The sequence below is a fragment of the Arvicola amphibius genome, chromosome 15, assembly GCF_903992535.2.
Source record: "Arvicola amphibius chromosome 15, mArvAmp1.2, whole genome shotgun sequence".
In the NCBI taxonomy this organism is placed as follows: domain Eukaryota; kingdom Metazoa; phylum Chordata; class Mammalia; order Rodentia; family Cricetidae; genus Arvicola; species Arvicola amphibius.
The window spans coordinates 49,056,178-49,076,524 of NC_052061.1; the positions used below are offsets into that span (position 1 = coordinate 49,056,178).

General features: G+C 51.0%; 1 protein-coding gene across 1 annotated transcript in view; it reads left to right on the plus strand.

Moving 5' to 3' along the window:
• Nucleotides 1-488: 488 nt before the first annotated feature.
• Nucleotides 489-20,347, plus strand: part of Dpep1 (dipeptidase 1) — a 20,903-nt gene continuing 1,044 nt past the window's right edge. Inside the window, 12 exon segments of the mRNA XM_038312525.2 lie at nt 489-575; nt 15,350-15,510; nt 18,766-18,779; nt 18,782-18,843; nt 18,846-18,899; nt 19,115-19,171; nt 19,173-19,247; nt 19,359-19,512; nt 19,681-19,751; nt 19,972-19,989; nt 19,991-20,146; nt 20,229-20,313. Coding sequence (XP_038168453.1) covers nt 540-575; nt 15,350-15,510; nt 18,766-18,779; nt 18,782-18,843; nt 18,846-18,899; nt 19,115-19,171; nt 19,173-19,247; nt 19,359-19,512; nt 19,681-19,751; nt 19,972-19,989; nt 19,991-20,146; nt 20,229-20,313 — 943 coding nt within the window. The 5' untranslated portion in view covers nt 489-539.

Below are 20,347 nucleotides of genomic sequence, written 5' to 3' on the forward strand. Positions count from 1 at the left end.
TGGCAGACTAAGGCTCCTGCACCCTAAGAGGGAAATACCATGTGCCTCGCTATCTGAGAGGCCCCCTCAAGGATGCCCACAGGAAATGTGGAAGCTGGTGAAAGCAGCTCCACTCTGGGGAGAGGGATGGTATTCTGGGGCTTAGGGGCTCAGAAAGGAGGGGATAGCAAAGAAAGCATTCCAGTATCAAGTTCCCTCCTCCCTGTCTCTTCTTACCCCTCCTCCCCAGTAAAAGAACACAGGGCAGACATGGGGCTAGGAGAGGTCTGGGAGGAAAGGCAGGTGGTGGGGTGGAGCCAGCACTTAAGTGACTGGGGAGCTGCCCAGGCTAGGAGGACCTTTCTGGGACAAACCTGTATATTGCTGGGGTGAGTGGGCTGGGGATCAGAGGATGGGTGGGAACCCAATGGGCACTGTCCTAGAGAGTTACCATCTGAGGGAAGAGCTGTCCCTGTCAGCAGGACAGTGCTGGAGCCTAGAAACAGCTGTGCAGGGAAGGGTTAGCCATTGCTTATGGGGGTGGGAGCGCTGTCTCGGTGATGACCCTTTACAGTCTGGCTGTCTTTCCATCGTCGGTGAGTCCTCTGCTCTGCCTTTTGGCTCCGGCTTCTTTCTCACTCCTCTGATGTCCTCTTTGTGTTCCTTCCTGGAGACTCCTTAGCCTGTCCCTTTGTTCCCAAAGCCTTCCCGGGAACAGGTGAGGGCCAGGTGCTAGTTCTACCCCTGTTCTGAACTTTCCTCGTGCTTCTCTCCCTTCTTATCCGGCTGAAGGCAGGCCCTCATCCTGCCACTACAACTTCTGCATAAGGAGGATGTCTGTGGGATGTAAGGGTGTTTGAGAGAACTATTCAGCTTTAGCGGAACAGGGACTGTTCTGTCCTCCTGGGAGCAGAACTCCCAAAACAGCGGTGATACAAAACAGCACGAGGATATTCAGAGAACATGCTTTCTATGGGATGTAAAGGCATGCCTTCTTTCAGTATGCCAAGCCTGAACACTTAGGTCCTGAGGCTTGCAGCTATCTGGGCTGGTTCTGGTGCAGACAGCATCTCTGGGTACCTCTGTCTGACCACGAGCTTCAGTCTTTTCCAGGCCCACTCACTTAAGGCAGACTTTAGTTCCAGTACTCGGAAAACAGAGGCAGGTGGATCTCTGTGAATTCAAGGCCAGTTTGGTTCACAGAGCGAGCGAGTTCCAGGCCAGTCAGGGTTACATAGCCCTGAATGAGGGGCCAGAGGTCAGGGGAGGAGCGCATGCCTAGCCTGTGTAAGGCCCCGGAATGACAACACAGCATGACTACCTTACAAGCCCTGATAATTGTTCTTAGATTTGACTGGAATTTCTTTGCTTCTTTTTTTTTTCTTTTCTTTTGCTCCCTGAGACAATCTCTCTATGTAGCACTGGTTGCTCTGGAACTCACAAACATCAGCCTGGCTCTGCCATTGGAGTGCTAGGATTAAAAGTGTGGGCTGCCAGGCTCAGCTTTAAATTTTCTCTTTAATCCTCCCCACCCCCAAGCAGTCATATTATTTTTTTCACCTTTGGTCACCTCTTTTCTTTAGATGCTAAAGGAGAGGAGGAGTCATGGTTCCATAGCATCACAGAACATTTTTTTCTAGAGAAAAATAAAGTCTCGGGTCCATACTGGTCTTGGGGCAGATCCTGCTGAGGCACCGTAGCCACATGATTTCATGTAATAGAGAAACTTCAGTGGAAAGCAGGTTAGGATATCTCCCCCGAGATGGGATGAATTGCCCCCTGAGATGATGGGATGAATTGCCCCCGAGACGGGATGAATTGCCCCCGAGACGGGATGAATTGCCCCCTGAGATGATGGGATGAATTGCCCCCTGAGATGATGGGATGAATTGCCCCCTGAGATGATGGGATGAATTGCCCCCGAGACGGGATGAATTGTCCCCGAGATGGGATGAATTGTCCCCCGAGACGGGATGAATTGTCCCCGAGACGGGATGAACTGGGGCCCATGGCGTTGGACACCCGTGGCTTGGCCACCTAGTCAGGAAAGGCATCAGGACATTTCCCTAACATTCATGCTTTCTTTGGGCTTCATGAGGTCTTCTTTCCATAAGGGAAGTAGTTCTCACTGAGGGATCTTTTTTTAAGATATTTATTTATTTATTTATTTATTATGTATACAACATTCTGTCTGTGTGTATGTCTGCAGGCCAGAAGAAGGCACCAGACCCATTACAGATGGTTGTGAGCCACCATGTGGTTGCTGGGGATTGAATTCAGGACCTTTGGTTTGGAAGAGCAGGCAATGCTCTTAACCTCTGAGCCATCTCTCCAGCCCTCACTGAGGGATCTTGGTGGAGTCCTAGGTCAGGGTCAGGTCAGCTCTGAGGGGCAGGAATGGCAGTAGGAGTTCCCTGAGTGCCGGTCAGCATGATAGATGGATGCTGACCGCACTACCCATGGGGAAGGAGAAGCAGTCAGTAATGGTGGCCCTTTTATGAGGAGGGTCGGCTTTAGAAGGAGTTAGGACTTTTCCTATTGGGTCCCCTTCTACCTCACACAGTCCTGAGAGTTTTAAAGTCAGAAGATCAACCACAGTGGCCTAGACAAGAGTTCAGAGTTCATGGATCAACATGTCAGAGTATGACTCATGGGTCCTACTCCTATGACTTTGTGCTTTCATTCCTGGGTTTGCAGAGTTAGGCAAGAGGGCTAACAGCAGAGCTAACCTCCCAGGGAGAAAGAATGTAAGTTAAGAAATGGGGCCTCGGAGAGAGGGGGTGGTGGAAAGCAGCGATACCAAGTACTTGGCAGTCCTCTCAGGTCCTCAGAGTTTGCAAACTCAGTCCCCAGGGGAAGCAGGCGGGGGACACAGCCAGCAGAGGGCAGCAGCTGCAGTAACCTGGTGGACGTGTGTGGTGCCCGGCAGGGGCACCGGCTGTGTGGGTAGGCGGGTCTCCTTGTCTGGAGTTCCAGACTGAGCCCGGCCTCGCTCCCAGTGTTCACCAGCCCCAGGCTCTGGGGCAGGAAGTTAAGGCCTGAGGAGTTTACGGAACGCTCTTTCAACCTAGCGGGTCCCTCCTCCCCGTTTCACAGGCCAGCATCCTGCAGCCCACACAGGAGCCCCTCCTCTGTCCTGTTCTCTGCCCCGACTTTGACTTTGTTTTTCTGGCACGCAGTGTGGGAGGCGGGGCTTCTGAGGTCATGATCAAGGATTTATCAAGAAATTTGCTGACGAAGCGGCGCTGACGGCAACAGATAGCCCGGCCTTGGACCCACCCCACCCAGGCAGAAAGTTTAGAGCAGACTTCGCCACAAAAATCTTTAACAGTCTGTTCCAAAATAACCAATAGGACCTACCCAGAGTCCTGGCAAGGTGTGCGGACTTCAAGCTCACCTACGGATGCCACGTGAGCTTCATAGCAATGGGAGGCACCTCAGTATCCTCGCCGGAACCCGGCTCAGAAGCTGCAAGAATGGCCAGTAGTAGTTACAAAGTGTAGCCCAGAGCCAAAGAAGATGCGCCATCCTGGGAATGAACCACTCTTCTCCCCTCCCGCCAGCTGCTCCAGTTGCCTCCGAACCAACTGAACTCCCAAGCATGGCGGTGGATCCTAGGCAAACATGGAGGTCAAGCGTGGAGGTAGCGATGGAGCCAGAATGGCTACACGGGCTCTGGAAAGACCGAATCTGCACTCTATGCCTTGACCCTTCATAATTCCCTCTTGGCGAAACACACCAGAATGAACAAACTAGACCTCTGAGGTCATGGACTTCTCCCTAGAGGAAGGAGCAGACAAGAAGCCAACCCTGAGCTATCTACAGCTGCTGGAGGAGGAGGGGGATGGCTCGGAAGCACGAGTAGGTGCTGAGAGAGGCTGGCCACAGGGGAAGCCTGAAGAGGCCCAGGGCTGGACGCAAATGTCCTGTAGCCTTGAGCCTTCCTGGAGGGCCACAAAGATAGGGTGGAGGCCGGGCGGTGGTGGCACACACCTTTAATCCCAGCACTCGGGAGGCAGAGGCCAGCCTGGTCTACAAGAGCTAGTTTCAGGACAGGCTTCAAAGCTACAGAGAAACCCAGTCTCAAAAAACAAACAAACAAACAAAAAAGATAGGGTGGAGCAGAGAATGAATGGTGTTGAAGCTGAGGTCACGTCCTACATCAGGAAAGGTCCTCTAAGGGTCTTCTCTGTGGGGATGGGGCCTCTGAGTGGTCTTTAAGCTAGGCTAAAACGTCATACCACTGTACTGAGAACACAGAGAGAAGCTGACCAGGTATCAGTGGGGCCTGCAGGAGGTGAGACATGAAAGCAGTCTTCTCTGGCCAGATTTCCTGAAGGACGCTTGCGTGAGACAATGTATCCAGAGAAACAGAGCGGACAGGTGTGGGTACTGTGTAGAGATTCATTACTGAGACTTGGCTCCACCTCAAGCAAGCAGGAGGCCAGAATGCTGGAGGCCAGCTGATGCTAATGTCAGGTGAAGTCTCTCCTACGTGGATAGCAGCTGGAGAAGCATGTTTGCACGTGGGAACCGCACGTTCCATCCAGCCTCACCTACCTAGGATTGTGAGTTTCATCTAGAAATATCTCGAGCCACTCTGAGAGAAAGTGACCTGCTCTGGAATCCTGAGGGCCAGCCACTCTGACGTAAAACTAACCATCCTATGGTGAGGAGACACTTTAGAGATTCGGAAGGTCTGCTGGAGCAAGCAGGAAGAGGGGAGGCTGTGATGCTACAAGATGGGGCAATGCATTGAGCTGAAAATGCTCTATGTCTCCTGCCAGAGGTACTCAAGAAGCAGCTGGGCCTGGGAACAGGGGCTAGGCTCTGGGGGACTCTAGAGAATGGGGCAATCGTAAGAGCAAAGATGGACTCTGAGACAGGCCAGGTCATCCAGGCAGCTAACGGACTGACTGACGTAAGCCTATCTGTTAGCAGCAGCAGGTTGGGGGAGGTCATGAGACACAGTCTCAGAGGAGGGATATGGCAGGGCTCGCCTGCAGAGTATTATAGTCAGCCAGTGGAGACACTAGCTATGAGGAACTACTCTTTGCCTCTGTGGGAAGGAGAGGCAGGCTCTTAACAGATGTATAGATGCCTGGGGATATGGCTAGAAAAACTCACAGACAAGAACTGGGGCAGAGGTATCCAGAGAACATTATATAGTTCTCAGACTCCATGGCACAGATTGTGTGGATTCTGAGTGTCAGGCCTGTGGAAGGGCCCTGGGGGTGCTGAGTTGCTGACCCTGGAGCCACTTGAGAGCCTGAAACACAGGGACTCCTGGGGATTGATGATATCACTTGAGGTTTGTAATCCAAGTGTAATCCAGGTGGTGCCAAGGACAGTGACAGTTTTACCAAGGAAGCAACGCACATTGAGTGGTGGAACCCAAGGGGCTGAGACGTTTCCAGGAAGTGAGGGTAAGATCTGCACATAGAAGCAAAGGCCCTGGAAAGCAATAGTAAGCTCCGGCCATTGTCAACCCAGCTAGAGGGAAGAACTGAGGGGTGGGGTAGCAGGGCATTGGAGGTCTGTAGGAGGCCTCTGCTTAGCTAGGATTAGGGAACAACTGCTTGTTATTACAATTAAGAGTCATGGGGAGCCGGGCGGTGGTGGTGCACACCTTTAATCCCAGCACTCGGGAGGCAGAGGCAGGCGGATCTCTGTGAGTTCGAGACCAGCCTGGTCTACAAAAGCTAGTTCCAGGACAGGCTCCAAAGCTACAGAGAAACCCTGTCTCGAAAAACCAAAAAAAAAAAAAAAAAAAAAAAAAGAGTCATGGGGGATGGAGAGATGGTTCACAGCTTAAGAGCACTGGCTGCTTTTTCATAAATCCTGAGTTCAATTCCCAACAATCACATGGTGACTCACAACCATTTGTAATGAGATCTGGTGCCCTCTTCTGGCCTGCAGGCATACATGCAGGCAGAACACTGTATACATAATAAATAAATAAATCTTTTTTTTTTAAGAAGTCAAAATAGGGTGTGGTAGAATGGGACCAGACAGTTAAAGGGACCCCCGCCCCGGGAATTGGTCTGTGAAGAACCAAGAAACCTAAGCCTGAAGATGAGAGCCAAGTTGGCTTAAGAGCATGCTAAGATGTTTTCTCTTCAGGGACTTTCAGAAAGATTAATGAGCTTCCCAGGGGTAGCAGCAGGAATTAGAAGGCCAGGTACCATCATCCAATCCCTCATCTGCCCAGCTGCTGCTGCTGCTGCTGCTGCTGCTGCTGCTGCTGCTGCTGCTGCTTCTTCTTCTTCTTCTTCTTCTTCTTCTTCTTCTTCTTCTTCTTCTTCTTCTTCTTCTTCCTTCTTCTTCTTCTTCTTCTTCTTCTTCTTCTTCTTCTTCTTCTTCTTCTTCTTCCTCCTCCTCCTCCTCTTCCTCTTCCTCTTCCTCTTCTTTTTCTTCCTCCTTTTCCTCCTCCTCCTCCTCCTCCTCCTCCTCCTCCTCCTCCTCCTTCTTTTTGTTTGTTTGTTTGTTTTTCGAGATAGGGTTTCTCTGTGTTGCTTTGGAACCTGTCCTAGAACTCACTGTGTAGACCAGGCTGACCTCGAACTCACAGACATCCGCCTGCCTCTGCCTCTGCCTCCTGAGTGCTGGGATTAAAGGTATGCGCCACCACCGCCCAGCTTCTACCCAGCTTCTAACTGTGCAAGGAGACAGACCCCAAGCAGAAATAAGGTACTTGGGGATTTGACCTGACAACCCCTAAATGAACTCAAGATTCAGGAGGCATCTGAGAACCCTAGGTATCCAGAGTCAGCAGGGACCCCAAAGCTATCCAAATGTGGGGTAGATCCATTTTCTGGGTCCTTATCCAGAGCCCTTGTCTCCTCCAGGACAGGGAGTCTCCTCACCCTCTTCTCCCTGATCCTGGTCCACCCCTGTACCCACAGGAGTGGGGTCTCTGCACTGGATGGCTAAGGTAGAGGTAATGGGCTCCAGAGGGAGGAGAGCAGGATATGGTTTATCCCTGTCTGTGTCCCACTCCTCCACATCCCTTTACCTAGGGTGGGGAGGTCGCCAGTCTGTTCTCAGGCTCCTCCACTGTGTCCATCCCCTTCTGAGACCTGCGCAGTGGATAATCAGGTTGTCCTCATCTTCATACAGAATGGCTAGAGCTCTGAGAGGGATCAGCTCATGTGCAATTACACAGCCAGGCCAGGGGGTGGGTCCGAGCAGGAGCAGGGGGCCCTGTGTGTTTTTACGATATCCCTCCGATGGAGCTGGCCTTCCCGCCCATCTTCCATAGCCTACCAGGGATGTTCTGCCCTCTGCCACCACAGAATCTTGGAGCCACACTGAATCCCAGCCTCCAGCTCACCACAAGTCACCAGACCCTCCCACAATTTCAAAAGGCCTGTAGTTCTGCCAAAGGACATTCCAATCTGAGGTTGCTTCTGGTTCTCCTTATGAGGAGGATGGAGAAAAATTAACCCTCCGTGTTTGAATAAAGGATCCAGAGCCCCTCAGGGCTGTCCCCAGCATGGCTGGTTCATTCCTAGATTGGGAAAGCAGCTCTCCCAACTGGGAAGCACAGGTCATTCTTACTTCCATGACAAGGGGAGTGATAAGGGATCAGAAGATGGAGGAAAACCAAACATGTGGCTCCAAATCCCAAGAACATGGAGCTCAGCAAAATGAGCCCAAGAGTGCACACACACGGCCCAGCCTCCTCCTCTGGCTTCTTAACTCAGTTATCAACTTGAAGCGGAACCTAGTTAACCTGGTGCATAACTCAGAGAGCTTGATGCTGAAGCAATGACCTCTGAGGTTAAGGGCCCCAAAGGCGTGTCACCCTCCCAGATTTTTGACCCAGAGACCCGGATCCCACCGGATGTTCTTCGTCACTGAGGGCTTGCGTGCCTGTCGGAGACAAGGAGCAGCTGACATGTGTGAGGCATTAGCCCTGTCTGCTCTCCTTGGCACATTGTGAAGCCCCGGGGAGTTTCCCTTTTAAAGAGGTGGCCCTTCAAAGCTGGAGGACTCAGGAGCAGGCTGGATGTCTCTCTGGGTTTCAACCACAGGACTGAAGCGACGTTTGTACCCCTTAACCTGCGTGTGCTCCTGGTGAGTGTCGGGGTGCTGGGAAGTTGACCTGGGTAGAGGCCAAGCAATAATGAGGTACAGAAAGTCTTTTCCATTTCTGGGTAGAAAGCATCCCGTGAGCAGGGGAGAGTGAGGACAGATAGTGAGCAGCGTCTGTATACCCAGTGAATGACATCATGCCACAGCCCGAAGGGAGAGGGTCTGCAAGGCTGAGGACTTTCAGGCCATGGACAGAGGGGGCTCATTAGCCCCAGGCAGAAAAGCAAAAGGCATGCATCTGGATGCTCAGTGTGGTGCGGGGGAGGGGGAAGCAGCAGCTAAAAGTGGACCTTTTTAGATGTAGCTAGAGTATTGGGGTGATTAAAGAGAAAGAGGACCTTGTGGGGCAGCTCACCAGGAGTGGTACAGGACTTCTGGGCAGGATGAGGAGAGATACAAAGAATTCACCATCCCGAGGACGACCTGGAGGTGACAGCAGTGAAGGCTATTCTTCAGGTGGCCTGAGGTACCACAGGACAAGGCCCCTGGGGAGGGAGCTAGGCTTTGGGGATAGAGGTCAGGGTAAGGGCATGGCTGTTGGAGCTGAAGATTCAGCGATCTGAGGGACATCTCTGTGCGTATATGGGGGATATGTCTGTGTGGATATGGGGGTAACTCTGTGGAAGTCAGCCTGGTATGCAGCTGGGAGATAGGCTAGTCTGCCAGGCCATCTGTGACATGCGGGTCCCCGCTCCACATGCAGCCTCATGCTTGTTTAACGTGTGTGGGAAAGTTCACACATACATTCATAAGTTTGTCCACACACCTGGAACTGCTTCTTAGGGGTGTGCCCAAGTGTTTCTTGTCTGTGATGATCTGTGAAAATGTGTGGGACCTGGCAGACCTGTGTTTGCAATGATACCTCTGCACAGAGAGTAACCTTCAAATGTGGATATGTGTCCACACGTGTTTGCTGCAGATGGTGTTTATGACAGAGTACACTTGCAACGTGGAGATTTATAGACGTGTGAGGAGTGTGTCTGTGTTTTTGCTGTGTGTGGGCGTTACCCGTGCGTGCGTGGTTCGGATGTCTCTGTGTTTGGATGTGCTCTGTGACCCGTGTTTATTGGAAGACGTGGTAGATCTGAGGTCTTGTGCTGACCTGCAGTTGTCTCTTCCACTCCGTGGCTGGCTGGTGGCACGATCAGGGTCAAGTTAGCACATTTGGGTCTCAGATGGCAAGAGAAGCTTGGCAGCAGCTTCCGAAGGCTTGGTATAAGGAACTGTAATAAGCTCTGGCTAGTAATTCTTTCCGGGGCCTTCAGTGTCAGAACCTAGTCATTCCAGGCCCGTTGGGGTAACCCTGCTCAATGGAACATTTTCTGGGTTGGGAAATGGTTCACTGCTGCTCTCTGTGGCATTTTCTCTGGCTCTGATTGGAACTGAATAGCACTGTTTAGGTAGTGTGTGTTTATTTTATGGTGATCCTTCTGCTTTTGGTAGGAGCATGTTTTTCTTGGTTTGTTTTTCGAGACAGAGTTTCTCTGTAGCTTTAGTACCCATCCTGGAACTAGCTCTGGTAGACCAGGCTGGCCTTGAACTCAGAGATCTGCCTGCCTCTGCCTCCTGGGAATAAAGGCGCCACCACCTGGCTAAGAGCCCTGTTTTCCTACTGAACAGCACCGATCAAAGGATGTGGTTCAAGGCCAACTGTCAGTTTGAAAGTAAACTTGAAGCACAGGCTGGGTGCAGCTCTCTTGAGAAGAGATCACCGAGGCAGGTAGAAAGCAGTGTCTGAATACATACTACAAACATACACATGCACATAGATATGCAATATGCATGCACAGAGAGAGAGAGAGAGAGAGAGAGAGAGAGAGAGAGAGAGAGAGAGAGAGAGAGCGAGAGCGCACAAATAAAAATGTAAGCCAGGAAGTAGTGGCGCACGCCTTTAATACCAGTACTCGGGAGGCAGAGGCAGGTGGATCTCTGTGAGTTCAATGCCACCTGGTCTACAAGAGCTACCTCCAGGACAGGCTCCAAAACAACACAGAGAAACCCTGTCTTGAAAAACAAACAAAACAAAAAGCAACTAAAAATGTAAAAAGAAAAAAGAGCTGGATGATCCAAAGAAGCCATTTGGTTTCTGGGCTCCTACCGGCTGTACCTCAAGTCTGTCAGCTGACCCCTCAGAGGAGCCTGTATCAATGTCACATGGTAAAAAGTATAGCTTGGGAGATCTTGGCACATCCATGTCAGGGACGTATAGATCTGTCACAGTCAGGAACCTAAGCTAGAGCTGTCCTACTCTAAAGCGAGGGCTCCTGATGCTGGTGCCCATCTCCCAGTTGTTTTCCTGTAGTGGTTCTATGGTGTGGAATTGAGCCAAACACGTTTACCCCAGAATGCTGATGCCCAGTCAGATCCTGGCTCTTCCCATGGAAAAGCATCCGGGTCAGTCAAGACTGTGAGGTTACCGGAGACCATGCCATGCACGACATTCAGCCCATTGGAAGAGATAACTGAACAGAAACACTACCACTTGAGACTTACCTGTCATCCAAGCTCTCGGGAGGCTAAGACGCGTGATCACTGAGAGTTCAAGGCCAGCCTAGGCTGCAGAAAGGGATCCTGTTTTAAAAACAACAAAACACGAAACCAAACAGAACAATGACAACCAAAAAAGTCACCACAAACCAAGTCAAGACAGAAACAAACATGGTAGCCGCCCCTCCTCCCACTGGATCCTCTAGGAGGTATCGGCAGGGTGTGTGTAAATCCTGTTCTTAACTATCAAGAGGAAGGGAGGAAAAAAGTTAAAGAAGCTGCAATACCAGGAGAGCAGAAAGGGCTGGTCAGGAGGCAAGGGTCTCAGCACACTGTGGGAAGGAGAGGCAGAAGGGAAGAACTCCTGAAGTAGCTAAGGGAGCCCTGTGGGGTGATAAGGAGCAAAGGGAGGCTCCCCAACTCAGCAAAGATGTGGCCAAGAGTTGGCATTGGAGTGGGTTGACTGTGAGAGTCTGGAAATGCCGGGGGGGTGGAGACAGAGACAGAGACAGACAGACAAACAGAGGCAGAGAGGGGGACAGACAGAGAGAACAAAAAACCCAGCCAAGGAAGGAGAAAAACCATTAAGAGACATTCCTGAAACAGAAATCTTCCAGAGCCATTTGGGGCCAGCCTGGTTTACAAGAGCTAGTTCCAGAACAGGCTCCAAAGCAACACAGAGAAACCCTGTCTCGAAATAAATAAATAAATAAATGGACTCTCCAGAACCAGGACAGCTTTTCTCTTCAGCACTTCTGGTTCTCCTGAGGGCCCTGTTGCTGCAGTGGGCTCCTTTTGTTGCATTTAAGCCTAAATTGAGAAAGAGCCCCCACACAGTCCCGCCCAGCAACTTTGCTGTTGCTCTAGCCTTCAACGTCAAGTAGGGAACAGCAGGGATGGCCAGCTGGCCGTGGAATGCTATCTGTGCAATGGAAGAAAGTCCAGAAAGCAGGAAAATGGAGGCTGGAGTTCATTCAGTCAACCGAAGGGGACAAAAGAAAATAGTGTTGCTACAGACGGATGTGGTTTTCATAACCAGAGCAGAATGCCAAGGGAAAGAACCAGAAGGCAGTCTTGGGAAGTTGAATATACAATTTCTGAAATCAAACATGAAGACAAAGAGAGAAAATCACCTAAGGGCATAGAAAAAGAAACGCACACACATATGTATACTCACAGGAAAACCTGAAACAAGGCAGGGCAAAGGAGTGTGAGCCTAGGTAGGGAGGAGGAGAGAAAGTTCAAGGCCAGCCTAGACACCACCTCAGAATGAAGAGCAGGGTGTGGGGAGGTAGTTCAGCACGTAAAATATTTGCCCCGTAAGCATGAGTACCTGAGATTGATCCCTGGCACTCACATAAAATGCTGTCTGGGAGAAGCACAGACAGGCGGGTCACTGGAGCCAACCTAGTGGAATCAGTAAACCCCAGGTCCCAGTGAGGGACCATGTCTCAAAAACCCTGTTCCCGAGGAGCAATGCCAAAGGCTGACCTCTGCTTTAGTATACACAAAGCTAGGGTTCAACTTCACCCACTCCAAAAACCAAACGGTCTAGCCTGTGGGCTACAATGCTTGCATATATGTGTGTACCTGCATACACACAAGCACACATCCACCTACACATAGACACACCCACAAGTGACAAAGAAGGCTGGGAGGGTCAGCAGGGGCAAATAAGAACAAAGTGTAACACATATGTCTGAAAGAGTCCATAAAAGGGGCACTAGGAATGTATCTCAATTGGGAGAGTCCTTTTCTAGCATGCATGAAGCTTTAGGGCTCTATTCCCAGTGCCTCATAAACCAGGTGTACTGGGACACACCTGTAATCCCACGCGGGGCAGTAGGAGACCAGAAGATCCTAAAGTCAAAGTCACTCTTATTAATGAGTTGGAGGATACATGAGACCCTGTCTTACAAAAAAAAAAAAAGAAAGACTCAAAAGCGTGACACTCATTGAGAAAGCACAGAGCTGTCAGGCTGAAGAGGTGGCAATGCCCAGAGAAAAAGCACGTCTTCTACAAAGAACTAGAACAATAAATTATTATTGTTATTTATGTATCAGCTGACCCGATGTTGTTCCTAGCAACAGTTCAAGTGAGACAGACCGCAGAGCCTTCAGGCTCATGGGGAAATGATTTACGCCCCAGAACTGCACATCCAACAAAACTGCTGACCTGGTGTGAACGCTGAATAGACATAATGCAGGCTTGTAAAAGCTCAGAGATGCAGCCCCTACACACCCACTGCCAGAGAATGTTGTGAGGGCTTGTCCTAATCAAGTCAGAGGCCAAGCCGAAGAGGAGGAACCGTGGAAGTACAGACGATACGTGGAAACCACAGGCTCCCAGCTGCCAGCCACGAATTCGGGAGGAAGCGAAGTCAGATGCTGGCGTCTGGAGGAAAGGGGGAGGGCTGGGTGCTGAGGGGAGGCTGCCGTATCAGGAGACTGTGCACTGTGAGAATGGCAGCAGTGGGAGAACGTGGGACAGTCAGGAGTTTAGAATAATAGTAAGACAGTTTCTAAAGACAGGTCTTACTCTATAGCCTACACTAGCATCAAATTTGCCATCCTCTTGGCTCAGCCTCCCGGGTATAGTATTACAGATATTCTAGATGGGCAATACAATGTCTAGTTTGATTAAAAAGAACCTCCTCAAAAAAAACCCTCAGTGGTTCTCAACATGTGGGTTGAGACCCAGAGGTCTAATAACAGATATTCATAAAATAGCAAGTTATAGCTATGAAGTATCATCAAAAATAATTTTATGGTTGGAGGTCATCACAGCATGAAGAACTATATTGAATGGTTGTAGTGTTAGGTTGGGAACCACTCTCTAACTTTTTCTACCAATAAGGGAGTTAACACAATGACCTCAGTTTCAAAGAAGCTGAGGCTGAAATATCTGACCAACTCATAAAATTCTGAAGGGACCGACAGTGTAGGAACCCAGGATTTGAACCGGAAGTCCATGAGGCCATACCCGTTGTGTTTTCGGCACCTGAAGCTGAACGCTAGCTCTGTATAATCCAGGCAAATGCTGTACCACTGAGCAACATCCCCAAGCCCCACTAGGACGTTTAAACCAATACAGGGATGACAGGAGAAAATTTAAAGGTAGCTTTTAGCAATCCAGGATGGGTGCGGTGGCATACTTGTATAATCCTGGCACATGGGTGAGGGGTGCTGGACACTAAGTCCAGCTGAGTCCAAGGCCAAGCCAGGCAATCAATGCCTTTGATGTCAGCACTCAGGAGGCAGACTTCATAGGCACTCAAACAGAGACAGAACTCTGAGTTCAAGGCCAGCCTGCTCTATAGAGTGACTTCCAGGATAGCCAGGACTACACAGAGAAACCCTGTCTTAAAAACTAAACAAGAGCAAAAAGAGTTCAGTGCGGGAGTTGGTGACATGAGACCCTGTCTCCACAACAACACAGTTGAACTCATACGTGGAAAGAAGTACATAATCAAGAGCCAAGCAGGTCTAATCAGAGGGTTCGGCCCTTCCTGGGGAAGCATCGTAGACAAAGAGAAGCCCCCAGGTTTGGAGACGCAGGGCTCAGACAGCATTCCCACAGTGGCCCAGGGGAGGGATTGCCAGACTCATTCAGTGAGGATGCAGACCTGACAACAGTATTTCAGGAGATTTTACCCAAGAAAGAATTGCAGACAACAAAAACACCGCAAAAGAAAATAAGGGAAAAAAGACAAAGGAATCCACAGTGAACTGTTCCTAAAGGGATGTGGCGGACCATAGTTTAGGCACTCAGGATTCTGCAAGGTACACGGGGTTACGTAAGAAAACTAAACCAGGAGAGGAAATGCGAGCAAAGGAGTGACAGGAAGGTGGACACGCCAAGCGCAGGGGTTCAAGAAGGGACAATAAAACGAGAAACGTAGTGAAAGAATCGGGGTGTGGTGGGGCATGGCTGTAATCTCAGCCTTAAAACACAGGCACAGATCATAGTGCAAGCCCGGGCAACTATGGCAGCTATCAAAGTAGGAGGTCCCCATGCCCCTCTTGTCTGCCACGCACAGGTCAGGGGGTAGCATGTGTACGGAAACCTAGGATGTCTCATACCACAAGGTACACGGAGAGTGAGTGGCATTTTTTTGTATAAGGTCCTGGTATTAAGGATTCTTGGGACCTCTTTGCCAAGAGACCATAGGAGTTGGGGAGAAGATATAAATACGGCTCTTCTTCAATGGTGAGGTACATTGAAAGCTGCCACTTGACCCAGTCTCCCCAGCAACCATTTGAGGTGCTGTCAACAAGAGAGAAAGTGAGGCCCGGGGGCCCAGGCACCTGACAAAGAAATGACCTTACTTCTCAGGGTGGGGGAAAGAAAGCAACAGGTATTGCCTGGAACTGGGTAGGCACCAGGGGGACCCTTTCTGGATGCTGTAACCCTGGCCGGTCAGAATTTGGGCACTTTCAGTGAACTGGGCCCCAAAGGGAAGGTCTGCATAAAGGTAGCAAGAGTAGATGTGCCAGCAAGCTAGATAACAAAGAAACTGTCTTGTTCTAGCCCCTTTGGGACTCCTCTCTGGGTCTGGAACCCCGTATCTTTCTATGCCTCTATCTAGCCAACACAGCAGCAGTCAGTGTGGGATCATCTGTGCTATCCTGAAAGAGAATGGAGTGGTTACTCATTGAACACTGGGAGTTATAAACAGGACTCTCAGTCTTAATTACCTGGACCAAAGGCCTCTGTCCTTTCTCCTGACAGGCACAGCAGCTCCATCTGGCTCTTGGACAGGTTTTTTTTTCCCTCTGTGTATAGGCCAGAACAGAGTTGCCAAGGCAGCTGTGGAAGCAGATCCCTGGGGACCTTACAATGTCGTCGATCATCTGGTGGTTCTGGTCTCTACTGGCCATCTGTGCATCCGACACATTCCGGGAGAAGGCAGAGGAAATCATGAAGACCACACCGGTCATCGATGGGTGAGTGGCTACCTATTGAAGTGCCTGCAAGGGCCAGAAGCTTCCAGACCTCTGCTAGGAGGCTCAGCTCCCCCGCCCCCCCGTACCATGGTTCTTATCTTCTGGCCTCAGCTCTTTGATGGAGAATCTTAGGACCTGGGAGGTTTCAGCAAAAGAGGGCAAGAAAGGCAGGAGGTAGCATCCTAGCACCTGGCTCCCAGGGCTCCCAAAACTCAGAGTTTGATTGCATCTGTGGAATTCTGAGGTCTCCCAACTCTCTAGTCATATATCTGAGGGAGAGATCCAAGTCCCCTACCTGGATCTCAGCTGAAAAGCTGAGGTGCGGGCGGCTTTACCCCAAGAAGTGTTGGACCCTGAAGTCCAATCACCAAGGAGGAGTCGCCCCAAGAGACCACCCTCATACCACAGTTGATGTAAAAGCAAGAGGATTTAATTAATTCTGTCATGACAGGGTCACTCAGCATTCAAACCAAGGACCCCAAATAGCTGGTACAGGCTACTTTTAAAGTGAAAAAGCCACAGAAACAAGGGGGAGGGGAAACATCTGTGAGTCATCCTAACCGTTTTTGAGGAACTGAGTCAATATCCCCTGACCAAGGCTGAGGAACTGAGTCAATATTTGTGGGTTATCTTGCCCCAATTTCAATAACTGAGTTCTATCTGGAGAACATCCACAAGGACACAGGGAGATAGAAAATCCCCCAACATTCCAGTACGTGCATGTGTAGTTGTTAGGTCCTTGGTTCCCAGGGGAGCGGGGAGCACTACTGCAGGGAGGCCTCAGAAATGGCCTCAGAGTTGTCAGAAATGGCTTCAGAGTTATCCTAGAGTTTTACAGAAGGTCCTCTTGAGCATCCTTCTGACTCTCCCCCATCTCGTGCCCAACTGAGAGTCAAATGCCTCAGTGCCTCTCTTCTTCCTTTGTGAAGATCACAGTGCATGTGGGGGGTGTCTCATACGTCCAGCTCACACAGCCTGATCCCTCTGACCTTGCTAGCATACTGGAAGACCTTTGCCAGCTCCTTCCCACCCTTTCTCTCCTGGCGGAAGCAAGGCCAGTCTTCCAGCTGTCTCGTCTGCCTGCTACTGCTGGCCAATCTGTCTCTCACTGGGTTGTCGTGGAAGCCTCTACTGGACGCTTCGCTCCAGCACTCTCCATCCCTGAGGCATATGGAGCTTTGCACTGCAGTTTGACCTGGCAGAGTGGCTCTGTTCCCTCAGAAGACAGGAGTCTTGTGATCCTATTTTGTCTTCCCAAAGAGGGTGGAGGGAGAATGAGGACAAGTATGGCGGGGCTCCTGAGGCATCTAGGACTCCATTCAAGTGCTCCACCCCTCCCCAGTACCCACGACGGAGATGAGTTTCTTAGATAGACTGTAAGTGTCCTCAGGCAAAAGATTAAAGTCCCTTTCCTGGAGCCTACCTAGCCTTGCCTCAGAGAGCTGCGAAGGTTGCCTTGGCTGGCCCATACGCATTCATGTATCCATTCAGTAAGTGTATCATGATAGATCTGTGCCAAGTGCAAAGGGGTGGGGTAAGAGGGATGAGGTCAGTCCAGTCCATTCATGGACATCTTCTGGGTGTGAGTTCACATACAGGGGCGGAAGCTTATGTGTCCCTTTGCTGGGGGATGACTTGGGCACCAGTCCTAGGGAGGGGCACATCCTCTGAGCTTTCCAAAGGAGCTTCCTGGACTGACTAGCTTTGGAGAAGTCATTACTGGGAGCGGATGGGGTCAGGGTGAAGGAGAACTGATAGGCAGGTGACCTGGTACATGGACTCAACAAACCTGAGGCAACTGTCATATAATGTGGGTGAACGTACTTCCCGTTGTAACTCCAGCACTTGGGAGGCTGGGGCTAAAGGGTCACTCACTGCAGGCTTAAGGCCAAGGCCACACTGGATTTTATGACACACTCATGTTTCATGGCAGAAGGACCCTATTTAAAAACAAAAAACAACTCAGCTGGGCGGTGGTGGCACACACCTTTAATCCCAGCACTCAGGAGGCAGAGGCAGGCGGATCTCTGTGAGTTCGAGGTCAGCCAACTACAGAGTGAACTCCAGGACAGGCTCCAAAGCTACAGAGAAACCTTGTTTCAAAAAACAAAAACAAACAAACAAACAAAAAAACCAAACCAAAAACAAAAATAAACAGCAAGCTTAGATGAAGGAAGAAAGAACTGGGATTGGGAGATAGGAAGAGCCAGAGCTGGGGAAGGAGGACTGTCTCTGCTCACCTTCCAGGAGCCTCGAGAACCCAGCCCAGCACAGGCCGCAGCCACGCATGGAAATCAGTGCGGTGCAGATCTGTGGCAAGCGTTCTACTGGGCCTGAGCCTCCCTCCACTGCTCCTGGTCAATTCAGGCTCCGTAGGTAGCATAGGCAGAGGTGACAAAAAGCCCTTGTACTAGCTCGGGAGCTAGCTGCTAGCCCTGTCCTTCCTCCTTGAAAGCACTGGCTTCCTTGAGACTCCTAGGAACTCAGAGGATCAAAACCCTTTGGAGTCAGAGATGAACTGGCCAAAGGCGAGCTGGGGTTCGCCATAGGAATAGAGACAAGGATGAGCCAGAATCCTACGAGTGATGGCTCACTCCCCAGAAGGATGGGGCAGGCTACTCCTTATGTGTCCTGGCTTTCCCTGCAAGGGTCAAACAGAGATCCCACCTGCCTCTGCAAGGGGCAAACTTAATCTTTGAAAATGTCATCTTCCAGCTGGGCGGTGGTGGCTCATGTCTTTAATCCCAGCACTTGGGAGGCAGAGGCAGGTGGATCTCTGTGAGTTCGAGGCCAGCCTGGTCTACAAGAGCTAGTTCCAGGACAGGCTCTAAAAAAGCTGCAGAGAACCCTGTCTCGAAAACCAAAAAGAGAGAGAGAGAGAGAGAGAGAGAGAGAAGAAAGAAGAAAATGTCCATCTTCCTATAAGGTGCCTGTCCCCTGCATTGGTTCCCAGCCCCCCAGCCCAGGGATTTTGCAGCATAGCAGGGGTCTACCTCTCCTTGTGTGGGGGAGGGGGCAGGTGGGGGGCATAAGAGGCCGATTCTAGCCATACTCAGCTCATGGTCCCTTGACCTGGAGTGCAGTTAGGAATTTCATCCATGTGCAGGTGTGTTCCATTCAGAGGCATTCCACCTCGGAAGCCAGCTTGTTAGTTTGAACTGTAGGATTTTTGAGCTGGGGAAGGGTAGTCTGCAAACCAGTTGGTTCTGAATTCTTAATCCACCTTGAACACCCCTCCCCCGCCGTTCCCTCCAGGCACAACGACTTGCCTTGCAGCTCCTGAAGCTGTTCAACAACAGGCTGAACGTCTCGAAGGCACGACTTGAACACACTGGGCCGAAACGCACACCAACATCCCAAGCTGAAGTCTGGGCTTTGTTGGGGGGCAGGTACATCCTCTGGTCTCCCCTATATTCCCTGTGGGCCTGCCCTTAGAGAAGCATCCCTCCTGGGCACCTGGGACCCAGGCCTTGGAAGGGCCACACCTGTCTGAACCAGCCCCGGGGCTTCGGAAAGGGCAGGAGGAGCAGACCCACGTATTACACTGGGGTGGACTCAGCAATCGGCACGGTCTGGGCTATCCACTTTTCCCTTTGACCCCCAGTTCTGGTCCGCGTACTTGCCTTGTGACACCCAAAACAAAGACGCTGTGAAGAGGATATTTGTAACAGATGGATGTCATACACCGCATGTGCCAACGATATCCTGAGACCTTCTGTGTGTCACCAGCAGTTCAGGTAGTGTGCCATCAAGGCGCTAACATTCCCCTGCCAGGCTCCGTCTTGAGTAGAGGGTGGGATTTTGAATCCTGAATGTTTAGTGCAAAGCCTCTCCTTGGTTCTCTGTAGGTATCCGACAGGCTTTCGGAGAGGGGAAAGTGCGCCAGTCTGATTGGCTTAGAAGGTGGCCACTTAATCGACAGCAGCCTGGGCGTCCTGCGGGCACTCTACCATCTGGGTATGCGGTATCTGACCCTCACCACCAACTTGCAAAACACCCCTGGTAAGGGGTCCTGCTGTGAGGCCTGGGATGTGGTCAGACCAGGAAACCAAACGTGACCTCTGTCGTGCCCAGAACTCTCCCAAGCTCCAGGCCAGGCCTTATCGGCTAGGCAGGTGAGGGCGACACTTCTCTCTGCCCCCCTGGAAAACACACGCGTGTTCTCTTCAGGGCCGACAAACTGGATGGTGGACAAAGGAGATGACGAGGCTGAGAGCAAGGGACTGTCAGTCTTTGGGAAGGTTGAGGGGGGGAGTGTCACGCCTCAGTCACATTGGAGCTGACAGTCCTTGTTTCCAGGTTGAGTCTGTTGAACCCCTGAGCGTTCAAATTGCTGAGTCCTGAGTACCCACAATCTCTAGCCACTAAAGGGTTAATTCACACCTATATGGAGCTGCCTCTCCCATGCCCCAAGTTCCCAGTGTCTGTGAGTATGTACCCAATCCTGTCCCCCTCCCCCAGAGAGTGCTGAAGGAGATGAAACCGCCTGGGTGTCATGATTGACTTGTCTCATGTGTCCGTGGCGACCATGAGGATGCTTGGAGATTCCAAGGCCCCGGTTATCTTCAGCCACTCCTCGGCCTATAGCCTGTGTGATCACAGGCGGAATGTACCCGATGATGTGCTCCAGCTAGTGGTAAGGAATTCGAAGAGGGACGGGAGCCCCTTGTCTTCTGGTGGGTCCTCTCCAACCTTCACCCCCACCCCTCTCCGAGCAGAAGAGCAAAAGGAGTCTGGTGATGGTGAACTTCTACAGTTACTTTGTGTCCTGCTCAAAGGATGCCACACCTGTCCAAGTGGCTGGTAAGTGACCATGACCACAGAGTGACCAAGTGGG